The sequence below is a fragment of the Helianthus annuus genome, chromosome 13 (genome assembly GCF_002127325.2).
Source record: "Helianthus annuus cultivar XRQ/B chromosome 13, HanXRQr2.0-SUNRISE, whole genome shotgun sequence".
NCBI lineage: Eukaryota > Viridiplantae > Streptophyta > Magnoliopsida > Asterales > Asteraceae > Helianthus > Helianthus annuus.
In genome coordinates, this window is record NC_035445.2 from 170,436,320 (window position 1) to 170,452,363 (window position 16,044).

General features: G+C 35.6%; 1 protein-coding gene, 1 long non-coding RNA gene and 1 pseudogene across 2 annotated transcripts; 2 read left to right on the forward strand and 1 right to left on the reverse strand.

Moving 5' to 3' along the window:
* Positions 1–16,044, reverse strand: part of LOC110900671 — a 97,235-nt pseudogene that overhangs the window by 20,783 nt on the left and 60,408 nt on the right.
* Positions 4,955–9,353, forward strand: LOC118479386 (putative disease resistance RPP13-like protein 1). Its single transcript, XM_035981789.1, has 2 exons — positions 4,955–9,027; positions 9,317–9,353. Exons 1-2 carry the CDS (start codon positions 5,036–5,038, stop codon positions 9,351–9,353), a joined length of 4,029 nt encoding a protein of 1,342 aa, XP_035837682.1. The 5' UTR covers positions 4,955–5,035.
* LOC110897641 lies at positions 9,693–11,818 on the forward strand. The gene is made up of 5 exons (XR_002568829.2): positions 9,693–9,890; positions 9,977–10,079; positions 10,398–10,635; positions 10,809–10,945; positions 11,101–11,818. It is a non-coding gene; the product is annotated as an uncharacterized LOC110897641 (long non-coding RNA).

The following is a 16,044-nucleotide window of genomic DNA, read 5'->3' on the forward strand; positions in this document are numbered from 1 at the left end:
ATAGAATAAAATAACTAAGTTGATCTAGGACTCGCGCGTTACGATGAACCCGCGTCATTTTTTTCTCGTTTGACAGGTTCATCGTAATCTATATATAATATATATCATTACCACTATACAAACAATAATGCAATACATTACAAAAACCATTGCATCAATATGTTGCAAATTATATTTATACAAGATTTTGGCTAAATTAATTAGATTATTATAAATAATAATAATTTACAAATAAAACAACACAACTTTGCGTGGATCAAACCGAATGAATATGGTAAGATAATGAAACCATTATTTGATTAGGATACAACCATTTAAGTACAATTTACAACCATACATGCATACAGACGGATTGAATTTGGTAACGTAATGAAACCGTTATTATTTGATTAAGATACAACCACTTAAGCACAACTTACAACCTGTATTTGATCAAGATACAACTATTTAAACATAACTTACCACCAAATATGCACTCAAATATTTAAAATTAATAGTATATAAATAAACCAAATTGGCTTAAAATACAACCCACAAATGCATTAATAGATAACAAAGCATAGTGTACAACTATGATTGCACAAATATTTTCTAAATTGATAGTATATAAATTTAAGTTTTTCTAAACAAATATTTATCATTCAAATATATCGATCCAAATACGTGTCAAAACTGCTAATAAGTCCAATAATACATTTCATTCAACAACTACTTACAAGGCCAATAAAACTGTTTTTTGAAGAAGAAAAAGACAATTGTGTACTTGTTTTTTTTTTTAAATTACGGAACACAAGTTTTTTTTTATTGAAAAGTAACAAAAAAAGGCATGGGATATTGGGACTGGTCAAATTGACGAGTGATTTGGTGAATTGGTCAGGGCTACATGACCTCACGCCCACAAAGAAAGCCACAAAAAAGGTACTGCCCCTCTTATGCCCCAAGTTGGCAGTGTTCCGCACCCACAGGTCAAATGTGCCCCTCCACGCTCCATAACACATAACCTAATAAAAGTTTTTACGTTATGCTTGTATTGAAGACCACAAAGTGTGGTGATATAGAGCTCTTGCTTGGGTGTTTCATTTCTCTATAAAAGACGTGGATATAGATATTGATAATTTTTTTTTCCAAAAGTACAAGTCTTTTTATCAATGGTACCATTTAGATGTTAAACAAGAAGGTAGCGAAGGCTTGAAATTTGAATGTTGAGATGACAGTTATATGAGTTTAACGTTTAAGAGGCACAATTATGACCTTTTTGGATTGGCTGCTAAGGTTATCAAGTAGTTTTCCCGACCTTTGACTAACTAAATTCACAAAGTTCAAATTCACTGTCTCACAAACTTAAACTGCGTAAAAACACATATACCGGTGTGGCAACACAAGGATGTGTTTTCTTTTAGCATTAGCCGGGTTTTGAACTTTCAACCAACTTGACACAAAAACAGATATGGTATTTACTTATTAGTTACCTTGTCCACAACATTTTGACAACTTACATGCGCCGCAAGATTAAAAAAATTCTCAAAATTTCAAAAGTAATCATAAATCAACAAAATTAAAAAGAAAATTACATACTAACAATTTAGGACCAGTTGCTGATGAGTGCGGCCCATGTCTGGGCAGGACTAGGTGAGCCGACCACTACCGAGGTGGACACATTTCCTGGGTTTATGAATAGAGATTGTGATGTATGATGTTGGTGACTTAACACACACCACAAATCCCAATAACAACTACGGGACGCCAAAACAGACACATCCGCGGCAACGCACGGGTATTCCCACTAGTATCTATAATAACATGCATTATACATATGCAGGTCTACTTGTCATTGTACACAGCCATTGCGTCTATGGCAGATCAGGTTATTAGTGGTAGGGCCGTTCAAACCGCTCGGCGCTCGACACTCGTTCGGAAATTGCTCGGAAAACGCTCGTTCGATTTGACGCTCGGTTGTAAATGAGCCGCTCTGCTCGGTTCGGTTTGTAAACGAGCCAAGCATGAGCAAAGGTCCGCTCGGCTCGGTTCGGCTCGAATTATTATTATTAGTTAGTATATATATATATACATAAACACATACATATATAAACATGTATATACACACATATAAATTATACATATACACACACCTATATTTATACACACATACATATACTTAAATATAAATTAAATTTATAGTTTTATATATATACTTCTCTATTAGATTTTGGTCAACTACATACAAATTTAGAACTATATCTATACATACTAACCGATCACGCCAATAAAAAAAAAATTAATATCAAATCTAAAAGTTAACCCTAAACAGATAAACGACAGTCTGCTCATGACCTCAATGTTTCATGTCGTTACCCTAAATCAATCGTCTCTTGCTCTCAACGTCATTGATCGTACAATATGATCATCGCCTCGTCGGCCACAACATTGTTATTTATAAGAAAAATATTATGCCATGAAATGTGTTTGTTTATTAAGATTTAAAAACTTGAGACCCTACATTGTCGTGCAATTACCCTTTTTTTAGACCCTACATTGTCACTATCTCTCTGAGCACATTTAAATCGGGTGACACGGTTGTCCAAATCGCTCGAACTTCGCTCGCCGCTCGCTCGAAATATTTCCTGCTCGGAAAATGTTCGCTTGATTTGTGGCTCGGTTTTAAATGAGCCGCTCCGCTCAGTTCGATTTGTAAACGAGCCAAGCACGAGCAAAGGTCCGCTCGGTTCGACTCGGCTCGTGAACAGCCCTAATTAGTGGTACGGCGACTATAAGCGTCCTCAATATCTCCACAGTTTAGAGGCAACATTGACTATAAGCGTCCTCAATTTCTCCACAGTTTAGAGGCAACATTTATTTTCCTTGATCTCTCTTTTGTAAAATTTTAAATTTGAGAACACAATTTAGAGCCATTGCGTCAACACACTTTATTTTAAACGCAACTTCACTAGCTTACAACGAAGCTCTACTAAAGGGACGACTCTCGAGTTCAAGAGGTAGCATTGTTCGGTTGACATTTTTAGTGGTAGTGGTCAGTGACTTTCTATAAAATGTGCTTTTAATAAAGCATTTGTATTGTTTTATGTAATAGTAACTAAAATTATGAAAAATATAACGACATTTTATGAAATTAAGTTTTTAATAAGACTTGTTACAATACAAGCTAATGTATTACATAGCAAAAAAACAATCTTCATCATAGAATACATGTTAATATGGTGTTTGGATTTGCATTTTGATATATTTGGGGTTCTCTTTCTTTTCATCAACAACATTTTATTTTATTCCGGCCTTTTGTCTTAGCTAAACTCCAGTTATCTGCACCGGAAGGATAGCGCGATGTTGTTTGTGCATGGTGGTGGTGAGGGCATGGTTAATGTGATTTTTTTGGTCCGAGTAGACTTTAAATTTAATGACCAAACTCCATCTCACATTAGGAACACATACATGTTCGTTAGTGCTAGAAGAATTTTTAAACACAGTTTCCAACAACCAAGCCAAAAACTTCGTGCCCAAAAAAAACTAAAAAATCCGCAGCAACGCGTGGGCATTCCCACTAGTAATACTATAAAGACTATTTGTATAGTTTACTCGTTTTAATATTCTTTTTATTTACAAAAATAGTAATCTGCTTTCTAACAGCAACACAAGCAATCTGTATATGTATATGATAAAAAGAAAAGGGAATGAACAGTGATTTATTATTATTAAATTAAAATTAGAAATAGAATTATTTAGAATTAACAGTGATTTATTATTAAATTAAAATTAGATGGTATCGAGTATAGGTACCGGTCTCAAATTTACCAAACCGGTGTATTTTTGGTACCGGTTCTGCACAGGTATTCACTCACTGGTTTTTACCCTCAAATACCAGTGATGTACTAGTACCGACTGGTATCGAACCGTACCATACTAGGTATATTCGGTACCGGTACCCACTTTTGGGGATTTCGGTAACGGTATTTTCGGTACCGATTAGTACCGAGCTCATCAAATCCTGTAGTAACGTAGCAATGCAAGTAATTGCACCGTTTAGATTACTTTTCATACACACAGTAAATAAACTGTATTTCGTTTGAATGAGGTTTTATATACACAACAACTTATTTTGCTTTCTTTTTTGTCTTTTTTCTGTAATGAATGAATTGTAGCACGTAAAATTAACTTAGATATTTAGAATATTGATGAGCAAATCGTATCAAATCCTGTAAACGAACCGGTATCGTATCGGTACCAAATTTACTATACCAAATCATTTTCGGTACCAATTTGGTACCCACCTTTTGGGTTTTCAAAATTGTTACTTTCGGTTCGACACTTAAAAAAAAAAACAAGCCGGTCTAGCACCATACCTGTATTTATTGATTTTTACCTTCAAATACCATACCGTATTGTACCGTGCATTTTCGGTGCCGGTACCTAATTTCGATGATTTTCCAGATCGGTACTTTCGCTGGCGTTACCGGTACCGAGCTCATCCATATTTTAACGTGTTAGCACCGTAATAACTGAACTGAAAACAACTGAAATTCCAACGTGTAGGACGTGTGGGTCCTATTATTATATATTAGGTTATTTAAAATTGTTTTTTTATGACGGAGTGACTATATTTACCAAGTCATTTTATTTATGTTTTGATATTCGGTATCTGTTTGCCGTTGCTGACACGCCTTTTGTAGTCATTGGGTACCACCGCAACGCACAGGAAGAAAATAACTAGTAAAAATGAAGCATCTCAAAATATAATTAATAAATCATAACAAAAATGTTCAGGCTCAATAAATAGTGGGAGCTACTCCTTACACAATATATTAAAAAAAAAAAAAAAAAAACTGTTGACCAAGACAATTGGCTCAAATGTTGATAAACGTATCCTTCTTTCTATCCACTCATTTCTTATCTCCACTCAGACCACTCCTATCTTGTCTCCACTCACTCATGATCTCTCATTTACATTCATCGCACATACAGATTACACTACACACCAACTACTCTCATTCCAATTTCCAGCTTACCTCTTCACTGTCTGTTAACAATGGCTGAAGCCGCTGCTGCTGCCCTCGTCAATGTCATTTTTGAGAAGCTAGCCGATGAAGCTTTCAAAAAATATGCTCGTTCCCAGAATATCCACTCAGAACTCAAGCAATTGGAGAGCACGTTGTCCCAGATCCAAGCTCTGCTTAATGATGCCTCTCACAAGGAAATAACTGATGAATCTGTTAGACTATGGCTCAATAGTCTCCAACATCTGGCTTACGATATCGATGACGTACTTGACGAGGTGGCTACTGAAGCTATGCATCGTGAGCTGACTCCAGAATCAGAAGCAAGCACCAGCATGGTAAGAAAACTCATACCAACTTGCTGCACAAAGTTCTCACTAAGTCATAGGCTGAGTCCCAAGTTAGACAGGATTACCACCCGGTTACAACATCTAGAAAAACAAAATCCTGGTTTGAATGTGAAAGGTGAAAAGCCAAAAATTAATACTAATAGAAGAAACGAAACTTCTTTGCCAGAACGTGATGTTGTTGGAAGAGAAGTTGAGAAAAAGAAATTGCTCAACCAGCTGTTAGTAGGTGAATCGTCTAAGGAAAACTTTAGTATCTTACCTATAGTTGGTTTGGGTGGAGTGGGAAAGACCACTCTGGCTAGAATATTGTATAACGATACACGGGTGAAAGATCACTTTGAACTCATGGCTTGGGTTTGTGTTTCCGATGAGTGTGATGTATTCAAAATAAGTGAAACCATCTTTGAATGTGTGGCTACAGAAAACAAACAGTTTAAAGATGTAAATCAGCTTCAAATTGCTCTTAGAGAGCAATTTAAGGACAAACGATTTCTACTAGTACTTGATGATGTGTGGAATCAAAACTATGATGATTGGGAAATACTAGTGCGTCCATTTCATTCTGGGGCTGCTGGAAGTAGGATAATCATGACAACTCGCCAGCAGGATCTGCTTAAAAAGATAGGTTTTAATCATGTAGACAATCTCGAGAGTTTGTCGCATGAAGATGCTTTGTCTTTGTTAGCTCTACATGCATTAGATGTAGATAACTTTGATTCTCATGAAACACTTAAACCACAAGCTAAAGGTATCGTGAAAAAGTGTGGTGGTTTGCCTTTAGCTTTAAAGGCAATTGGAAGATTACTCAGAACAAAAACCGAGGGAGAAGAATGGGATGACGTGTTGAAAAGTAAGATATGGGATTTAGAAAATGCTGATGCAATTGTTCCAGCCCTAAGGCTAAGCTACCATGATCTTCCTGCTGATTTGAAGCGCTTGTTTGCATACTGCTCTTTGTTCCCAAAGGACTTTATGTTTGACAAGGAGGAGTTGATATTATTATGGATAGCTGAAGGGTATCTGAACGAGTCAACTGCAGACAAATCACCAGAACGGTTGGGCCATGAATATTTTGAGAAATTGCTATCAAGGTCCTTTTTTCAACCCGCACCTAATGGTGAATCGTTTTTTGTGATGCATGATCTCATGAACGATTTGGCCGCATTTGTTGCTGGAGAATATTTTTTAAGGTTTGAAAATCAGACCGAGATGGCAATGGAAGCTTTAGCCAAGTACCGACATATGTCATTTATGCGTGAGCGCTATGTAGGTTTCCAGAAGTTTGAGGCATTTCAAAGAGCAAGAAGTTTGAGAACCCTGTTAGCTGTATATGTTGGGGTAGAACAAAGCTGGAACACGTTTTACATATCCAATAAAATTTTGGTTGACTTACTTCCTCAACTACCACTGTTACGGGTTCTTTCTTTGAGGCGTTTTAACATAAGTGAGGTACCGGATGCCATCTGTAGTTTGAACCACTTGAGGTATCTTAATTTGTCTGAAGCAAGAATCTCAAAGTTACCGGAGAATGTTGGTAATCTTTATAATTTACAAACATTGATCGTTTTTGGTTGTAATTGCTTAACTACATTGCCTAAAAGCTTCTTAAAGCTCAAAAAGTTGAGGCATTTTGACATCGGGGAAACTCCGTGTTTGAAGAAGTTGCCCTTGGGAATTGGTGAGTTAAAAAACCTACAAACTCTCCCCAAGGTCATCGTTGGAGGAGACAATGACTTTGCAATAACCAAGCTTAAGGGATTAGAGAATTTACATGGGGAACTTTCAATTGAAGGATTGCACAAAGTGCAAATTCCAATGCATGCAAGGGAGGCGAACCTATCTCAAAAAAGGCTTACTAAGTTAAAGCTGAAATGGGGTGATGATTCACAGAGAGGATCACTTGAGAAGGAGGTTCTTGCTGAGCTCAAGCCACACACTGATACGTTGAAACATTTTGAAGTTGAGTATTACGGGGGAGTAGAGTTTCCATGTTGGGTCGGGGATCCCACTTTTCATCAATTGGTTCATGTGTCGCTATGGGGTTGTAGAAAATGTACATCTCTACCGCCACTTGGACAGTTACCTTCACTTAAGGAGTTGTTGATTCAAGGAATGGATGATGTTAAAGTCATCAGTTTGGAGTTAAGTAGGACTACTGATGTTACCTTCCCTTCACTTGAAATTCTAAGGTTTGAAGATATGTCTAGTTGGAAGGTATGGTCAACCAATAGCGAGGTAATGTTTCCATGCCTTCGAGAGCTTCAAATAATCGAATGTCCCGATTTGATTGATGTCTCACTAGAAGCATTACCTTCACTAAGAGTTTTAAGGATAGAGGGATGTTGCGAAAGTGTGCTGAGAAGTCTGGTTAAAGCAGCTTCATCTACCACTAAACTGGAAATAAAATCAATTTTAGGGCTTACGGATGAGGTGTGGAGATCTGTCATAGTGAATTTCTGGGCGGTTGAAGAGCTATGCATACGAAAATGTGATGAGATAAGATACCTATGGGAATCAGATGCAGAGGCAAGTAAAGTTCTTGTAAATTTAAAGGAATTGGTTGTATCTGAATGTAAAAAATTGGTGAGTTTAGGAGAGAAAGAGGAGGATGAGGATAACACTGGGAGCGATCTCTTATCATCTCTTAGGATGTTGTATATAGAGTCATGTGAAAGTATGGAGCGTTTGTGTTGTCCAAATAGCATTGAGAGTTTAGCTATCGAATGGTGTAGTTCAGTTAGAGATGTCTCCTTCCCAAGAGCAACAACAACAACAGGTGGAGGAGGGCAGAATCTCAAGTCACTTCATATATCTGATTGTGGGAATCTAAAATCAATAAATCAACTGAGTAACTCCACTCACCTCACCTCTTTGTCAATAAGTGGATGTAGAAACATGGAGTTATTTTCTGATCTTCATCAGCTATCAAATCTCACCTCGTTGTACATACAACGTTGTAAAAGCATAGAGTCATTTTCTGACCTTGAGCTATCAAACCTCACCAGGTTGACAATAGAAGGTTGTCAAAGCATAGAGTCATTTCCTAACCTCCATCTGCCAAATCTCACAGAACTGAGCATAAGATATTGCAACAACATGAAGGCATTTGGTGACCTGCTGCTACCAAATCTAATCAGTTGGTGGTTAAGAGATTGTGAAAAGCTGGAGTCATTTCCTGACCTTCAGCTATCCAATCTCACCATGTTAAAAGATATGACTATTAGAAACTGTCCAATGATTGATGCTTCCTTTCCTCGTGGGCTTTGGCCTCCCAATTTGGTTAGGCTTACAACAGGGGGGTTGAAAAAGCCCATCTCAGAATGGGGCAATCAGAATTTCCCAGCTTCCCTTGTTCACCTAACATTATATAATGAACCTGATGTGAGGAATTTTAGTCAATTGTCCCACCTTTTCCCTTCTACTCTTACATCTCTGGACATAACTGGATTTGATAATCTGGAATCCCTTTCAACCGGACTCCAACACCTCACATCTCTTCAACATCTCTGGATTACGTTTTGCCTTAAGGTGAACGATCTACCAGAGACGCTGTTACCTTCACTTTTGAGTTTGAGAGCATGGGGTTGCCCAAAATTGAAAGAAAGGTGTGAAGGAAGAGGCTCCCACTACTGGCCACTCATCTCTCATATCCCCAAAATCCAAATAGACCACAGGTACTTGTTTATTAATTCATACCCTCTGATTTCCATATGATAAACTGGTATTCTCAGACATCATGTGCGTGTTTTTTTTTTGTTGGAATAGGATTTGTTGCTCAAAACCTAAAATTCAATTTTAATGATGACATTAATTTATATGTTGAAATCACTTTTCATGAGTTTAAACTATTATGTAGCTGCCAATGTGTACTAATTTTGACTTTCGTGAGTTAAATTTGCCAATGAATTATTATTATTGTTATTCTTGTTTTGTTTGTGATTTTTGTTGATCTTACTTTTGTAGGTTGATAGGGTGCGATTTTAAGTTGTTAATCAGTTGATTTGTGTGATTGTACGGTTAATTTTGTTTTTTGGTTGCTACTTTATCCGATGGATGTGAGTTGACTTTAGTTAGGGTTTGTGGAATTATTGAAGTATTATAGTAATAGATAATGAAATTTGATTGAAGTTACTTCGAGTCTCGATTACAAAGTTGAATCTTATTCACAAGTTGAAGATACAAATTAGGGTTTAGATCTGCATTTGGTTTGATTAATTAATTAAGCATTTTGTTTACTGTGGAGTTATGATAAAGAAAACATACATAGCTAATTTGATTAATTGTATTAATACTTGATATGAAGTCTGTGAATAACTTATATATTACAACTAAACTTTTGCAGTGACATATTCTAAAGGATCTTCTGGGTGAATGTTCGGGTGATGGAACATTCACAGTTGACCAGGTCAAATTCAAGAACAGAGAAAAGTCTCAAGGTGTGAAATTTCAGGGAAAATATCCTGAGTAAAGTGCAGTAAAACTCGCACATATAATTACTGAATCAACTAATAACAGACAAAGTGTCGATGCCATAAGTGTAAGTTCCTTTTAAGTCAACAACATTTGACTACACCATAATATAACAAACTGGTTTTGATTAATAGTATTCATGATATAACACAGGATTTATTCATGAAAATCAGTTGGATTCAATATTCAAAGTGAAGGTCTTAAGAAATTGTCAAATATCAGACCAGAGGCTTGATGATGGACAAGATCATTTCTGGTAAGCGTATACTTTTTTCCCATGAAAATGATGGGTGGGTTGGATAACGAGTTAAAACACATTTGGGTTAATAATATTGTTGACTTTTTACTAGGGTTGAACTGAGGCGGGTTGGAGTGTTGGACTCTGGTACAAACATTTTAATTCTCTTTTGACCTTACGGCCAATTAATGTTTTAACTATGATTACAGACCGACTCTTGAGGTCAAACAAATTAAAATTGACTTCAAAATTGATTACTATGATGTTTTGAGAATAGTTTTTTTGGCCATTAATATCAAAGTGTATTGTTTGACCCTTGAAGTTTTTTAATTGCAGTTGAAGAAAGAAGATATTCTGCAAATCAACAACACACATCCAAAATACTTCATAATTGGTGGAAAGGAGGCTGGCTACATCTATTGCCATAATTTGGTTCATTTACATGCTCTGCAAACATCCTCATATTCAAGATAAGGTTGAATAAGAAATCAAAGAAGCAACAAACATGAGAAATGATAAGTAGCTTCATGTAACTTGGAACAAAACTCTCACGACTCTATCCTGCATCTCAGTGGTATGCAACTCAAATATTTAGCAATTTGTCATTCTTTAACTTAACCAAGCCTTTGACTAATCAAGACGGTTACTAGTAGTCGTTGGAGTCGTTCAAAATGGATCGGATTGGATCAATCCAAAGAACTTTTTGTCTAAATTTATATAAAAATAATAATTATTATTATTATTAAGTGATAGGGATACGGAGCTAATCCATGATCTAGCAGACTGCAGACTCGTATTTGGTGCAACTAGACAAATTGAAGTTATACGAGGATAAGTAATGGACAAATGTCTCAACAAGCCACACGCGTGGACAAATGCTATAGGTGAGTTTTCCCAACTCTCAGGGACCCAATTTCGTCATCTAGAGCTCCGATTTTGAAGTCAATGTTTTCCCCAATTAAGCATTTTTAATTAATTTCGCTTGGTTGTAAAAAACGGCTGGATTTTTTTAACTAGATATTTATTCGTTGTTTTTTAGGCTGTCAATTTCAAGGCATCTTGGTGGTGGGATAAGACTTTGGGACCAATAGGTCTTGGGTTCGATTCCCACAAAGGGGGTTTTCTCATATTTATTGGGTTTCCTCCTGAATTGGTGTATAGGCATTATGCCTAGTGGAGATGGATATGATCGGGTGGTTCCGCTGGTGGCACGATGATACTCCAGTGGTCCGTCAGTGATCCAAATTTGCCGTTCAAAAAAAAAAATTCAAGGAACTTATAATTGATGAAGAATTACTGGAGATTACCTCTGACGGCAAGTTACCACTAATGAGGATTATGGAACTAGCCTATGATGTCAATTGTCAAGTTACCATCTGATGAAGATTAAGGGAACTTACCACTGAAGTGAGTTACCTCTAGTGAAGATTGATGAAGTCTCGCTAATGAAGAAGAGATGCCACTTGTTAGCCTATCATTTGACGAAGACAATCTGTTGAGAGGATGTTATACATAAATCTCACTTGTCAATTCCGTACGTCTCAACAAGAATATAGATACACGAGATTGCATTGATATTATTATCACTTGACCCCATAGTTTAATGTGTGCAAATTCAGAGAAAATTTGCATGTCACCCTCGTCATAGCTAGAGCGTTAGCTAGAAAACCATCTGTAAATTCAGTTTTAATTTATAACTAGTTTTACATGATGTATTCAAACAATCAATTTTGATTAATACCTTGTGCTTATAGCAATTGTTCTTCTACTCTTGTTTATTGTTTTGCGCATATTGTGAATCAGTTGACGATGAAACAGTGATACCTTACACAATGATTAACTAATATCCCGCTGCAAACTAACTCACATTGAATGTAGGGTATTAGCTAAGTTTTAGCTTGATTGCGATGCACACAAATTTAATCTCTCAACAACATTGTATCCTTGAAAGATCTAATTCTCTTGGTAGTAACTCGGAAGGTATTCATGCAGTTGCAATATGTTATAAATAATGGATAAACAGAGTAGACATGACCTGTAAAGTTTACACACAACTATTGCCCTAGGTTGTTAATAGATTTATGTAACAACTGGTGAATGCGAGTTAGATGGCAAGAATGCACAGCTACTATTATGAGCAACTTCAGTTGACAAATTACAATAAAAAGAAGGCAAATTGAATTTAAATAATTCCAACTTTCTCAATTTAGTCGATAATAATCCCAACTCAGTTATTGGGCGATAATAATCTGAAGTGGTCCACGTCAGGGGCGGACTTAAGCTTGGCCCAAGGTGGGCGGGCGCACCCCCGGGAAAAAAAATTTAGTGCTAAGTTCTGTCGAAAATCTCGTCCGCACCTCATGAAATTTTCTGTCCGCACCCCTTAGGTAAAAAGTGTTATCAATTTATATTTTAAAATTTTTTTAGTAAACTCTTTTTTTTTTAAAATCACTACCTAAATTATATACCTTTTAGGCTAGGAGTTGGCTAGAAAGTCCAAATTTCCTAAACAGTGTAGAAAAGTCATAAAACACCAAATTGTCAACCATAAAACACACCAAAAACCCACAAATAACAAAATAAAGATTAATAAAACATCATATATGTGGGTTGTGTTTTGTGTTTTAGATGATAAGGCTCTGATTATCGAATAACAAATATTATTGTGTTTTATGTTGACTAGCATGTTGTGTTTTATATTCATAGTTCTACGATTGTGTGTTTTAAGTTTTTATGAACTATTATGGTTTGAATATGGTGTTTTAGTAATTTTCACTCTGTTATTTGTGGGTTTTAGGTGTGTTTTATGGCTGAAATTAGAGTGTTTTATGACTTTTTATACTTTTTAGGAAATTTGGACTTTCTAGCCGAACCCCACTCATACCTTTAATACCTAAATAACTAAACCCAAATACCCAATACCTTTAGCTAGCTCACTACTAAGTCTTAGCCCAATAAACAAACCTAACAAATCAACAATATTTCAAACTAAAATAAAATAAACAAGCCCAAAACCCTTGCATATTCTCTCCCGCTCTCTATCCTCCCTGCACGCACGCTAGCGATCAGAACATCAGCGACAACAGTAGCAGCATACCACCGTAATCAGTCATCATATCACTGCCCGATCAAACACGGGTAAGTTTCTTTGTTATTTTTGATGATTTTTTGTTGATCTTTTTTTGATGATTTTTGGTTGATTTTTGGTGGGGTGGGACGGAACCGGTAGCCACCGGAAGTGATTTTTCGATGGCAGGAGACATGTGATTTACACCATTAGTGATGATGATCGTATTTTGTCTTTTTTGTGGTGGGTTATATACGATCAGACCTGATGTTTGGGGTTTTTTATTTTTATTTTTTTAATGGTGTATATGATGTTTAGATGATTTTTAGTGTGATTTACATTATGATTTCTAGGGCTTGAATACTTGATACATTATGTAATATGTTATGGAGCCATGAACTTATAGATCAATTTGTTTGTGATAGCCGATAGGAACCATGAGTAGGGACGTCATGGCACGATTTCTCAAGAGGAAAGTTGATACATCTTCCGAATTCGTTGATGTGGATTTTCAAAATCAAGAATTTGGGAACCGTTTTAATGAGGTAAATTTAGTTTGATGTTCTTTTGTTTTACATGACCCGACCCGACTCGAACCGACCCGATACGAACCAATTTTTTTTACTTATATACCTTGGGGTCTAAAAATTCTAAAAATGTTACGCACCCCCATGAAAAAATTCCTTGGTCCGCCACTGGTCCACAATTGGCCGATAATAGTCTGTGTTAAATATAGCTTAACGGAGTTAAGTTTTTTTCCGAATTACAAACCGATGTTTTAGGGCTTTTGTTTAGAACGAGGATACGTGCTTTATGATGTTCGGTCATACTCTCGGGTGTGCCTAATATTGGCCATTAAGGGCCTTTATGCATAATATTGATAATACAAGAGAGTTTAGAAGTTTAGGGGCTAGAAGTGTCAAAGAACAAAACTAAATTTGCTGACGAGGGTCCCATACAGACCATATGGATTGACCTTTACGGTCCGTAAGCACTTGCCAAGCTCCGAAAAATTACTTGCAGTCCACACCAAGGCTGCCAAATCCCCTAATTCGAATCTATGGGCTTGTTGGCTGTTTATGACACGTTTAGGGACACTTGTTACCATCCCATGAAGCCTCTAAACACCTGGAATGATCAAAATCATCCTCAAAAATTATAAATATGTGTTGGTTTTCATTGTAAACTTGCACCATTTCTTGTTTTCCCTTCTATACTCTCCTCTGGAGGTTCCTGAGCATTTGGGAGCTTTCCTTTGAGTTTTAATAAGTCCCTTGGATCACATGTAAGTGTTCCTTTCTTTGCTTGTTTGTTTATTAGGCTTTTAAAACGAAAGTCAATCGTTTTCGATAAATGCTTTGACTTTCGGTTTAAACCTTAATGGTCCAACCATTGTTCGCAACGAACATGACTTTCGGTTTAAACCTTAGGTAGGTTTTAATCCCTCAAAAGGGCACCTCCTGAAAATCACGTATGCTGGGTCAATTGACGGGTCAAACTTATTGTCTTAAAAAGTCAAACTGAGCAGATTTTGAAATATTCATAATCTGAGTTTAGAAGTGTTCTAAAATATGTTTCAACACTTAAACAACTTGGTAATAATTATTATAACATGTATAAACATGTCCGGCTCGTTAATTCCAGTTTTAGGGTCGGTTCGCAACTGAAAGTCGCGAAGTTTGACTTTTGCTTTGACTTTCGATTCTGACCCGAATTAGATTAGTTTGCTACTGATTTAAGGTTCCGTTATGACTTTAAACGCCTCGGATCAACATCGACCTCCCGCTTTTCAAAACCAGACTCTATGACCTCCCCAGACCATCCTTTGACGAGAAAAATACAAAGACTCGAAAGAACTGCAAGGATGCAACCCAGGAGAACACAAACAAAAGAATCAGAAGAATCGCAGGCCATACGTATGAGAAATCTTTCTATACTAATAAATAAAAAAAAAATTGGACACGTGTCACTACTTCCTACTTCCTGGTGCTTTCTCACCTTATTTTCCTATTTATCTCTCGTGTTAAATAATAATAATAATAATAATAATAATAATAACTTTAAACAAAAATTTTAGATAAGAATAAATATTTAGATAAGGATAAACATTTGTTTTTATTATTATCATAATAAATAATAATACTAAGAGTAAATTGCCAAAATCGTCCCTGAGGTTTGGGCGTGTTTGTCATTTTCATCCAAAACAATTTTTTTGTACAATATAGTCTTTCACTTTTGGGATTTTTTTGTCATTTTCATCCAAACATCTTGCTTTATTTTTTCTATCAAACATTTGGATGAAAATGACAAAAAATCTCAAATCTCAGGGACGATTTTAACAAAAAAAAATCAGACGTTTGGATGAAAATGCCAAAAAATCCCAAAAATAAAGGACCATATGGTACAAAAAAAAAGTTGTTTTGGATGAAAAATGCAAAGATACCCAAACCTCAGGGACGATTTTGGCAATTTACTCTAATAATAATAATAATAATAATAATAATAATAATAATAATAATAATAATAATAATAATAATAATAATAATAATAATAATAATAATAATAATAATAATAATAATAAGTTTAAACAAAAAATTAGATAAGAATATAAACGCTTATCTTTATTATGATCATATTAAATAATAATAATAATAACAATAATGTTAAACAAAAAATTAGTTAAGAATACATATTTTACAAAGTAACATGTTATAATAAGTAAATAGTACATTAAAGTTCATTTTTAAAAGATAAATCTTGACGACTATATGTGTTAACATATGACATTATATTTTATCAAACACGTGCAATATATGAGTTTTTTTTAAGATATATCTTTTTGAGTTAAATGCCATTTTAGTCCTTGTAGTTTGGGTCATTTTGCCAGTTTAGTCCAAATGTTTCATTTCGCATGTG